Source organism: Nelusetta ayraudi, unplaced genomic scaffold (assembly GCF_046127955.1).
Source record: "Nelusetta ayraudi isolate G7.1 ecotype Tasmania unplaced genomic scaffold, CSIRO-AGI_Nayr_v1 ptg000058l, whole genome shotgun sequence".
NCBI lineage: Eukaryota > Metazoa > Chordata > Actinopteri > Tetraodontiformes > Monacanthidae > Nelusetta > Nelusetta ayraudi.
The window spans coordinates 1,130,439-1,142,333 of NW_027466108.1; the positions used below are offsets into that span (position 1 = coordinate 1,130,439).

An 11,895-nucleotide genomic window follows, 5' to 3' on the forward strand; every position below is an offset into this window, starting at 1 on the left:
TAATCCCATTTATTAAAAAAAAGAGGAAGAAGAAAAAATGCAATTCATCCCAATCCACATACACACACATTTGGGGAAACAACACAAAACATTTTTTTTTTTTTTTTTACCTTAACGTATATCTGATCTTATACTGATATTTACAAACTGCTGCGTTCCTCCTGCGCATGCACAATTAAATAAGAACCGAATAAACTTTTTATTTATTTTTTTATTCATTTATTTATTTATTTATTTTAAACATCGAAACAAAACAAAACAATACAAACAATAATTTGAGCATGCGCACGTGCTTGCCGGGGTCGCGCGAGTGAGGAAGTGCGTCACTAATTACCGATTGCACGCGCGCAAGTCGAGTTGAGAGATTGTCAGACGTGGTTCGGGCCGAGGCGCAGCACCGAGAACGCCCGGCGGTGCTTGCGGAGCAGCAGGCGGATCTTGTCGTCGTCCGAGTCCGGGTCCAGCGGCTTGTTGTACTCCTCGTCCTCCACCTCGTTCTCCGAGGCCTCGCCGCTCTGGCCCGCCGCGTGGCCGGCCTGCGTGGAGCTGGGCTCCGTGGCGCTCTTCTTCCTCCACTTGGTGCGTCGGTTCTGGAACCAAACCTGAGCGGAGCAGCTGGAGCGTTAACCTCGACACTTTGCGTGAACGTGTTCCTTAATTTTGTCATACAGTGGCAAACCTGACCCATTATTCTGTTTTCGTGGACACTTTCCAACGACGCCACAGATTAGCCTTCATCAGGCATAGGCAAACTACGGCCCGGGGGCCATATGCGGCCCGTTAAGTTTTTTGATCTGGAACCTGAACTAAGAACTTGAACTAATTATAATAATAGTAAGTTTAAAAAATAATAATAGTAATGATAATAAAAATGCTGTAATTCTTTCATTTTGTTCAGTGTTTTACGAGTCATTTCAATAAAGAGCTAAATACTGTGGGGCTTCTAAGACATGCCTCATTGTAATGCCTTTGTTAATTTTTAACAGACGTTACAGCACATGTTTTCTACATATCCTATGATACATTTTTTCTCCTATGAGGTGGGTCACCAAAACACTCCATCCATCTGCTGCTGCAGCCCCTCTGTCAAATTTTAGAACTCATTTTGGCCCACCAGTCAAAAAGTTTGCCTACCCCTGGTCTGCATCATGCCATCATGCAGTTCGTACAAACAGCAAAAAAACAAAACAAAAGCACAACTACAATTAGAAGTCACCTTATTCATTGTATACCACATAATGCATATAAGCAATATTGTCACAGTATTGGTGTCGCCATGGTGTCTGTTTACCTTGACTTGTGACTCCGTCATGCCCAGAGAATAAGCCAGCCTCGCTCTCTCAGGCCCGGCCAAGTACTTTGTCTGCTCAAATGTTTTCTCCAGAGCAAATATCTGATGCCCACTGAAAGTGGGTCTGGTGTGCTTCTTTCTGGCAGACATGTCTCCCAGAGGAACCCCGCCTGAGAGCATCAACAGAACGGTAGGGTTAGAAGAAATGAATATCTGCATACTGTATACATTTAAAAAAAAAAAAAAAAAGAAGAAGATAAAATAGTTGTTTTTTTCCCGGCAAACAAAACAATCCAACAGATCTCATTTGATTGCATTATTATGACATGTCACTGGTTAGGCACTTTATGTAACCGTTTATTGTCAACTGTAACTGCACCATCGTCCACACCTATCACTGACATTTATTCAAAATACCTCACCCTCTCTATTTTTGTCCCGTCTGCACCTTTTGATAAACACAATATTAAATCCCTCTACCAAATTTGATTAATAGTTTTTTAAGACCTGGGAACTGTGATGTGTTTAAGGAACTGTAATCATGGGAATTTCTAGATCCAGATATTCCACCATGGACAGGTTACTGGCACCTTCAAATGTCATTCAGAATACGCAGCGTTTTATGCAGGATGTTTTTGCCAAATTTTTGGGTAGGAAAGTCAACCAGAATTTTATATATTACATTTTTTCTGATCATTATTACTACCATGGTTTAGGGCTGCTGCTGAAGACAAGATACTCGAACTGAAAACATCAGCAGTAAACCTACAATAAAATTGACATGTTTATCCAATTTGCACCAAGTTGCCAGACAAAGTCGAACGGATGGATGATGTTTTCTAGCAATGCGTCAGCATCAAAAATCTTTCTATTGTCCAGGTGAGTCTCTTCTATTACGAGTGCTCTGACAGAGGCTTTGAGAGGGTGTGATGTCTGTGTCGGTGGATGCTGACTCACTGTTGGAGCACTGCTGCCTTGCTCCTCTCCAGTCACAGCTGCTCTCCGCCCAGCAGCTCACACCGCGGCTCTTCATGGTGCACTCGGCTCCCGGCTTGGAGAATCCTCCCAGGTTGGAGTTGTAGTCTCGGTTGTAGTACACGGACGTGCTGGTGACGGAGGGTCCGAAGCCGCTCATGGTGGAGTATCCGGACAGCAGGGTGGTGGTGGTGCCTGCGGAGCCCATCCCCACCATGGAGCGGCTGAGGATGTCGCTGATCCCGTGAGGGGTCCCCGGCGGCAGCTGGCTGTTGAGGCCCGGGTTGAGCTTGTAGAAAGAGTTTGGCACCGAGTACTGGCACACTGGGGCCTTGAGGTCCGTGGGGAACTGGTTCAGGCCGTTGTTGAACAGGAAAGACCCCTGGATGTTGGGATCCATGGGTTGTTCTTTGACTCTGCCTGCAGGTCTCAGTAACACATCCGATATGGTCTGGAAAGAAAACGTCGACCCCTCCCCAAGCAGCTCAGTGACAATTTAGAGCAAGGTGAGTAGTTAAATTCCCGTCCTTTGCCAAAGTGACCTCCACATCAGGAGGCAGCGGAGAAGCACGTCAAGACTTCACTCTTGCCCCTCAGCTCTTGTTCTCGCCGATAATCCCATATCTGAAGTCCTGCACAACTTTGCCCCCCAGACGCAGATTTCAGTGTTGTCCTTCCTTCAGGTCCCCCCTTACACATCATAAATAAGTAGGATCTGAAAATGAAGTGTCACCGTGAAAGAGATGGGCCCGCATTAGAATGCAGCCAGGGATTGGCCGGGGTCTCGCAGCTGCAATGTCTTCCTATTGGCCCCTCTGTGAGGGGCGAGCTTTTCATTGGCAGGCAGCAGATTAATAGTTTTTTGAACAGGTGGAGTGGGAACAAGTTGATTTTTTTTTTCCCCATTTGATGGCCTGCCATGTCTGACCAAGAGTGGTGGAGCAGAGGGGGCTGAACCCCAGAAGAGCTGCTGGCTCAAGCATGCTGGAGGAAGCCAAGTACATTTTGCGACGACACTGTGACATTTACCAAAAAAACATTCATCTGTTTTTATTTTATTTTACCATCATCTGCTTTTCTTCATTGTAACCTCAAAACAGAGAAGCACTGTTTCCCATCATATGAGTCATAGCTGACTTTATGCTGATGAGAGGTATTTGAATAATAATAAATATATTCGACTTGTTCAGACTGAGGAAACCTTAGTCAGGTGTTCACTCCACTATTTGAGGCCGTCGCATTGCTGCCTTTGTTAAAATTGCAGTCCAATATACAGAAGGTTCAACAAAGCTTCAGTTTAAGCAGGGCGACAGTTTTGGGAAGCTGTAAATAGAGAACTGTATGTGCAGTGGAATTTACTTTCGATTTGGGTGTGAGAGATATGACACGATATGGAAGCCAATAAACTAGACTGTATACACTATAAACTACTCACACTCTCTTGGATGGACCCGGAAATTCAAATCAGCTCTCACAGACTCGCCCTTATTCTGGAATGTGAGTCATTACTTTTCACTTCAGGTGGTAAAGTACGTTGTTATGATGTTATTTACGACGTGACAGCTGAGCTGGGATGTTTTGCAACAGTTTACAATACTGAAGGGTCGTGCAAACTACTGAAAAACATCTTTATTGTATTGTAACTTTTGACCGAGTTTGATGTTGGCTGTTTTTTAAAATGGGTCTTTGGGATGTATAATCACAGCTATTTGACAAATTTAGTACACAAAACTGTAACAGGAAGACAAGTAACTGAGCACTTTTGCTTTGAAACAATTATTTATTTTACATTAGGTTCATTTGTTTCATCTGATTCAATATCTTGTTATGTTTTTTTGGAGACACTTAAAGCAAAATACATGAGCTGAAACATCCGCTACAGTCCGCTACAGTATACAAGCTCCACTTTGTGTTTTTGTACCGCTGTGGTGTTTGTGTCATACTGTTTGTCACATACAAAGCATATGCAGCATTTGTTTATTCCTGGTTTGAACATAGAAACTGTTCATACAATATACAATAATTGTCAGATTCCAAATACAAGCATTAAGTAAGCAATTTTGCGGTAAACTATATATGCTGTGTACTTTTTCTTTAACAAGAAAAAAAAAGAAGAAAATATTCAATCAGGAAGGTTAAATTAAAAAAGTTTACTCTTTAAAACAAAACAAAAAACATGAAACCGTCCCTTGACAATGCAGTGACATGTGATGTATATGATATGCATACATTGATTACTGTTCATTTTTTGAGTCTTCGTGTGTTTGATGAATTCTTTCCTAATGTTTACAGTCAGCTGCAGGCACATGGTTTCCTTATACATACTATGTTTTTACGTAAAAACCCCAAGACACACTGTCATCTGAGATTGAAATTCCCCACATTCACACATGACAGGAGTGATTTGAAGCTTTGAAAAAAGGCCTTGAACTTTAAGGGAGGAAGGAGCTCAAAACTTTCCAATGCTGATGAGGCAATTCCAGGACCTCCATTTATGGCCACATCCTGTCACATGATTAGAAGGAATTTCTTTCAGCCACAATGTTTTATATTATCATCAGAACAAAGTAACAGGATATCAGAGTGTCTAGGAGGTGGTATTTTCCATGATGTAAGATCATGCCGCTGTACGGACCCTGTGAAAAAGGAGGTTGTTTCTTTTTTTTTCTTTTTTTTTCGAGAGATTCTTCATGCATTAGCAACATAATACACTAAGGTGAAACAGAATAGGCTTGAGCATTGTTAAGGGAAGACAACACGTTTCTTAAAATTACTTAGTGAGTGACTACAAAGTCTACACTATCACCGTACTGTAAATACACTACACGTTCAATTGGATCTTTCTTTGTCATGAAATATTAGTGATCCTGTTCTTTGACTTTGTTGTGGTTCAATCTTCCATTCCATACACTGAGACGAAACGCTTTCTGTTCAGTGGCGGCTACGGCGCAACACGGGAAGCTCGCCACCTCATTTAACATGATGATGAAGCAATCAAGGATCCCCCCCCCCCCCTAGCAATAACATTGTTAACCAGTGTCTGACCCAGTAAGAAGAGTGGGGAAATTTCCCTTGTTAAGTCTCCCTGGCGTTAAATTGTCTGGAATACGACCATCTTAACTTTAACTCATGGTGTAAGAGAGTAGAAACGTTTTAAAGACCCAGAAACACAGGAAGCCAAGGAAATGTTAAACGAGGCTGACTTCAGTTCAACATTGTACTTAATTAATGCTTCAGTTTTTCCCCCAGTGTCAATTTTTAATATCTTTGATTTTATGCCTTCAAAACACTCACAGTTCAACAGCCAAGCTGTTTGTCCAGAACTTTAAAAGGAGTTTTTAATTGAAGAATTGCAAAACAGCCTTTCCTCTTAGTGTCAGTATTTTAGTATTGCCATGTTAGCATGTCCACCTGCACTTTCTTCAGACTTCTTCAGTAACTCTGCAATAAGTGTACGAGAGGGGAAAAGCAGTATGAGCTCAAGATTTATTCAGTTTGAATGCAAAGCTTTGTCATGGATGTCTTTTTTTCAAACAGATACCGTCTCAATGGCATGACTCAGAGACTTACAGGAAGCCAAGCTGAACACTGCCAACACTGGTATTTTTCCAGAGCTTTTGAGTCCCTCCCTCCCATGTGGCTGTTTATTGACACACACCACGTGCACTATGACTGGAAGCCGACACGCCTCTTTCACTGCACTAGAACTTGAAGCAAGATACATGACACACACACCGTCTATGAAGATATGAAGAAAAGAAGTGTTAGGCTCTTGAAGATGGCAAAGGACGACACTGGTGAGAAATGAACTTTATTTGTACTTTAAAAAGAAATCTTTTGACTTTATTGATGGGAGAAATCATGAAACGGAGATAAATCGTTTTTTTATTTATATAATTTACTTGCAAATACACAAAGCTAGGTATATTTATGTAGATATTTCTTTTAATTGTTACTCCTAATTGCAGGTTTTAAGAAGAAGCATGTTGCAGTTGTTGAGGAGAAGCTGTCACACCAGTGCAACAGCTCCTGCCTGGGACTCCTGAGCTTCCACAGCCAGGCTGTGGGTGAGAAGGTCTCCCTGAGCCAAGGCTCTCGACTGGCCACGAGGCCAGCTACCACCTTCAGGAACGGCCTTGTGTTCAGTAGCCGTGCAGTGGAGATCCGGGAGAGGATCCGCTTGAAGTTGGTCGGTTCAGCACAGCGCTGGGAGGGAGCTCTGCGTGTGGGCTTCACCACTGTGGATCCAGCAGCCAGACAGCTGCCGCTGCCCCCCCTGGCAATTCCTGACCTTACTAACAGTCCTGGTCACTGGGCTGCTCCTGTGCCTGAACTCTTCAGCCAGACAGACTCAGAGCTGGAGTTGTGGGTGTCTCATGGAGGCTCCATATACATCCAGAACAAGACACTGAAGTGCCGGATACAAACAGGAGTGGACGTCAGCAAACCGCTGTGGGCCATGATTGACGTCTATGGGCAGACGACATCCATCTTCCTGCTGGGTGAGTTCACACACTGCACTCCAGCAATGGTTGCCTTTGTGTTGCTGCTTGTTTTGATCATTCTTCCATTTTCTGGCAATGCTAAAATCATTTTTGCACCAAGTGTTCCATATAGTGTGAGTTAATTTACTACTTTATCCTCCAATGTAGGCTCACACAAAAGAGGACTTCTCTGCACCAGACGGTCCTGCCCTGCACCTGGATACTCACCTGAGGGTTTGTTCCTGGGTCACGCTGAGAGTCTGTCTCTTCCTGACATGAACGCCCCAGGAGGTGAGAGAGAGAGAGAGAGAGGAAGAGAGAGAGAGAGAGACAACCAACAATCAAATGTGATCTAGTCTGAAACTTAGTGTGTTCATGCTGCACCAAGACGTAGTTGATCTCTATGTGGGCGATGTGTGACGGTGGTTTATCTCTTTGGGTCTCGTCCAGGCAGTGTGGACGACTGTGTGGTGTGCATGGTGGGAGAGGCCAGCATCACTCTGCCCTGTGGACATCGCTGTCTGTGTCAACTCTGTTTGTCCAGAGTCATCTACGAGTTTGGCAGCTGCCCCCTGTGTCGACAGAATATATGGGAGGCAGAGCACAAGCTGAGGACCGGTGACGTTGAGAGTCCTACAGAAAAGACTGAGCGGAGCTGAGCTCTGTTGCAATAGCTGAACGCCTTTCAGCTCATCATGTGAACATTGTTTTTTTGTTTTTTTGTTTTTTTAATTTTCATAGTACATAATGTGCAGCACATGAAAAAATATTTAAAAATGTTTTGTAAACTTGAGGTTACTGTGACTTTTGATAAACACATTCATATTTATATTATTTATTTTGCATAATTATATACTGTATTTATTTTAAAAGGACATTGCTTAAAATGTGTGACAAGTATGTTGTATTTACAGTTGCATCAACTGTGTTTGAAAATCTAAATCTTTATTTTTGTAAAATGACCAAGGTAACCAATGTTTTGTACTTATTGTTTGATTGGAAAATAATTCTGAAGATAAACATGATCATTACATTCTTGTCTGTCTGTCTACTGTGCTCTCCTTTTTGAGTGTTTTGAAAAAGCAAACCTTTTTGTTGCTAGCAATCCAATTCATCTCAATCCAGTTCAATACCAATAAAGTCACATTCAAAATGAAGAGCATGTGTTGCCCCTTTAAAAACACTGTTAATTGTTTCTACCCGGATTTGAGCCACCCGGTTTAATGATCAACTCAAGGACTGATAAGATAAGGTTTAATAGACAGAGAGCGGCTACGATCAAAATGAGTTCACCACTAGATGTCGTAGTTTTACGACGTATGTGCGCCAAAAAATAATTCAATAAATGAATTCATCGATTCTTTTACTAATTGCCTAACTTTGCCTCGGGTTTAGCATTCCATTTTAGCATGCTAGCTTATCATTTACACCAAGCAGTGTTCCTTCCTCGGCAGGGGGAGGAGGGCAGTGGCTCCAGAAGGGGGAAGAAAGAACTTGGGATGCACAACACCGACAACAGGAGTTGTGCGCTGAGCCTTTCAAGGAAAATGCTCAACTGAAAGTTTGTTTTGGTGAGATTTCTGTGGATAAATGATTAGTTGATGTTATCGACCATGCAGAAAAGGAAGCAGAAGCCATGATCTCAATCTTAATGTAAACAGAGACACACCCACACTTTCTAAATGTCAGGGCTGCAATGATCCAAAATAAGATAACCAGTCAGGATGTCATCCAATCATTATCCACTGCTTCGCTGTCATAGAGTTTATTTAGTCTGATAGTGTACCGAATGCTCTCATCAATTATTTCCAGTCAGCTTTAAACTTTTATTGTTACAGTCACGTCTGCTTCTTGCTGACACATTAAAGTGGATTGTTTGTCATATTAAATCAAACAAAACATTAAAACTATGTCTGTTAAGATAACAACAACAGCACATCTTATCTGAGAAGCAATTTACCAAGATTAAGGTGTTGAATTTATATATATATATGTGTGTGTGTGTGAATATATATATATATATATATATATATATATATATATATATGTGTGTGTGTGTACATATATATATACATATATATGTATATATATATATGTATATATATATATATGTGTGTGTGTGTGTGTGTGTGTGTGTGTGTGTGTGTGTGTGTGTGTGTGTGTGTGAGTTTGATATCATTTCGTTCCTCTTCATTTCCCTCTCTTTAAGACTTTTTTGCTTTGACTTTACTCCTCATACTATAATAGAGTCGCAGTTGTCGAGGTGCTGCTTTGGTAGCATGGCTGCTGTTTGAACTGAAAACACGCTTGTCACGGCAGCTGCCTCAGTACACATTTAGCAAAATTGTCCTCTGATTCTTACTCCACTCTGGTTCAATTAATTCTGTCCTTTTTTCCGTGAGTTGCATCTTTTCCCCTGTCCTTGTTTTCGTCTCTTCTCTTCTTTACGCCTCCAAGTCTTTCCTGACAGACTTTCTGTCACGCATAAAAAGGCCCTTTTTGTTTTATTACCCTTATTAGTAATGACTGAAATGAATTCATTCATTTTCTACTTCTGCTTGTCCTGCAGTCAGGGTTGTAGGGCTGCTGTCGTCTTTCCCAGCTCTCCTCAGGTGAAGGCAGGGTTATGTCCTGCACAAGTGCTCAGTTTTATACCACGGCCACATATAAAGCAAACAACCATGAGTGAAAATCTCATGTTCCAATTCTAGGCATCTCTTTCGATAGACTTCCTTTGACTCTTTCATTTGTGTTGTATTTTCCACCCTTTTACCAACCATGAATCCTGTAAATTGCAACCTCATCAGTTATTCGGTATGTAATATAATGCTTTACAATTTATTTTGTTCAGAAAAGCAAATTAATGCACGTCACCTGATCCCAAACCGTACGTCTCTGCTGCTCCAAAGTCTGTGATTTACTGGAAACCAAACTGGTAAGTCCCTCACATGCACATGGCCCTGCCCACTGTTTACAACCGTGCACCAAGCCATCCAGCCGACCTACCTTATCGATGGCATTAAAAGCGAGACACATGAGACACACACATCATCTGTGAAGACATGAACAGCAAATGTGTCCAACCCTTGGAAATGGAAAGAAAGGACAGCAATGGTGAGAAACGAGTTTCCTTTGAACAGAATTACTGAGACTATTGACTTCATTGATGTGTCAAGACATGTCATTTACCTGTTGATACGAAGGGCTTAAAATTGGTGAGAACAACGGAAGATAACAACGTTTATTGTCAGAGATGATGAGATTATGGTCTGTCCGTTTTTGGTGGGAAAACAAGCTTTCCCAGCTGCATAAGGGACTTTTTCCCGTTTAACTCGTGTGCAAGATTTATTGTTCATTTATTTAATTTGTTTGGTACAACTTGGCCACTTTTGACAAATTCGTTTTGTTGAAATGGAGACATAGCTTTAATTCATCCCGTGTGATAGCACAAGTTAATCTAAAACGTTTTTAGATTGCTAGAATTTTTTTAATTTTTTTTTGCAACATAGTTTTTTGGTGAAAACAATCAGGTTGTAGGTAGTTTTACAGAGATCCAAACAAAAACATGTTTACTCATCCATGTGCCCGCTCTCTCTTTGCAGTTGTTGAGGAGAAGCTGTCACACCAGTGCAACAGCTCCTGCCTGGGACCCCTGAGCTTCCACGACCAGGCTGTGGGTGAGAAGGTCTCCCTGAGCCAAGGCTCTCGACTGGCCACGAGGGCAGCTACCACGTTCAGGAACGGCCTTGTGTTCAGTAGCCGTGCAGTGAAGATCAGGGAGAAGATCCGCTTGAAGTTGGTCGGTTCAGCACAGCGCTGGGAGGGAGCTCTGCGTGTGGGCTTCACCACTGTGGATCCAGCAGCCAGACAGCTGCCGCTGCCCCCTTTGGCCTTTCCTGACCTCACTGACTGTCCTGGTCACTGGGCTGCTCCTGTGCCTGAACTCTTCAGCCAGACAGACTCAGAGCTGGAGTTGTGGGTGTCTCATGGAGGCTCCATATACATCCAGAACAAGACACTGAAGTGCCGGATACAAACAGGAGTGGACGTCAGCAAACCGCTGTGGGCCATGATTGACGTCTATGGGCAGACGACATCCATCTTCCTGCTGGGTGAGTTCACACACTGCACTCCAGCAATGGTTGCCTTTGTGTCGCTGCTTGTTTTGACCATTCTTCCATTTTCTGGCAATGCTAAAATCATTTTTGCACCAAGTGTTCCATATAGTGTGAGTTAATTTACTACTTTATCCTCCAATGTAGGCTCACACAAAAGAGGACTTCTCTGCACCAGACGGTCCTGCCCTGCACCTGGATACTCGGGTCACGATGAGAGCGTGTCTCTTCCTGGCATGAACGCCCCAAGAGGTGAGAGAGAGAGAGAGAGAGAGAGGGAGAGAGAGAGAGAGAGAGAGAGAGAGAGAGAGAGTGAGAGAGAGAGAGAAAGAGAGAGACAACCAACAATCAAATGTGATTTAGTCTGAAACTTAGTCTGTTCATGCTGCACCAAGACGTAGTTGATCTCTATGTGGGCGATGTGTGACGGTGGTTTGTCTCTTTGGGTCTCGTCCAGGCAGTGTGGACGACTGTGTGGTGTGCATGGTGGGAGAGGCCAGCATCACTCTGCCCTGTGGACATCGCTGTCTGTGTCAACTCTGTTTGTCCAGAGTCATCTACGAGTTTGGCAGCTGCCCCCTGTGTCGACAGAATATATGGGAGCCAGAGTACAAGCTGAGGACCGGTGACGTTGAGAATCCTACAGAAAAGACTTAACAAACCCCAATGCCTTATGGCGACAGTGTCAACAACTGAATGTATTTCACCTCATCATGTGAATGTTTTTTTTTTTCATATTTTAACTGTACATATTGTATAGCACAATTGCACATGTGAACCAAAAAAAGTACTATAGAATAGAGTTGTAAATTATGTAATAATAATTTTCAGCTTTAGCACTTTTCTATATACTTTGAATAACAATGTGAAGTGTGAAGTTATCTGAAATGTTTTAAGTGTATTATAAACTTCATTGAAATTTGTATTCTTACATTCACTGTGAATGCTAACAAGAGGTAAAGGCAAACCTAAATAATTTTGAAGACCTGCTTCGAAGTTATATGTAAAAAGCAATGACCAGTCTGTTGTA

At 42.4% G+C, this 11,895-nt stretch overlaps 3 protein-coding genes across 3 annotated transcripts; 2 read left to right on the forward strand and 1 right to left on the reverse strand.

Annotated features, from left to right (window-relative positions):
- Positions 1-232: 232 nt before the first annotated feature.
- Positions 233-2,931, reverse strand: nkx6.3 (NK6 homeobox 3). Its single transcript, XM_076039003.1, has 3 exons — positions 2,249-2,931; positions 1,292-1,461; positions 233-602 (listed from the first exon to the last, which is right to left on the reverse strand). The coding sequence occupies exons 1-3, from the start codon at positions 2,664-2,666 to the stop codon at positions 369-371; spliced, it is 822 nt and encodes a 273-aa protein (XP_075895118.1). The 5' UTR covers positions 2,667-2,931; the 3' UTR covers positions 233-368.
- A 2,935-nt stretch (positions 2,932-5,866) lies between these two features.
- Positions 5,867-8,107, forward strand: LOC142897025 (E3 ubiquitin-protein ligase NEURL3). The gene is made up of 4 exons (XM_076039031.1): positions 5,867-6,063; positions 6,235-6,768; positions 6,919-7,041; positions 7,201-8,107. Exons 1-4 carry the CDS (start codon positions 6,015-6,017, stop codon positions 7,407-7,409), a joined length of 915 nt encoding a protein of 304 aa, XP_075895146.1. The 5' UTR covers positions 5,867-6,014; the 3' UTR covers positions 7,410-8,107.
- A 1,698-nt stretch (positions 8,108-9,805) lies between these two features.
- On the forward strand, positions 9,806-11,895 carry LOC142896983 (E3 ubiquitin-protein ligase NEURL3-like). Its single transcript, XM_076038968.1, has 4 exons — positions 9,806-9,864; positions 10,353-10,862; positions 11,013-11,117; positions 11,323-11,895. The coding sequence occupies exons 1-4, from the start codon at positions 9,813-9,815 to the stop codon at positions 11,520-11,522; spliced, it is 867 nt and encodes a 288-aa protein (XP_075895083.1). The 5' UTR covers positions 9,806-9,812; the 3' UTR covers positions 11,523-11,895.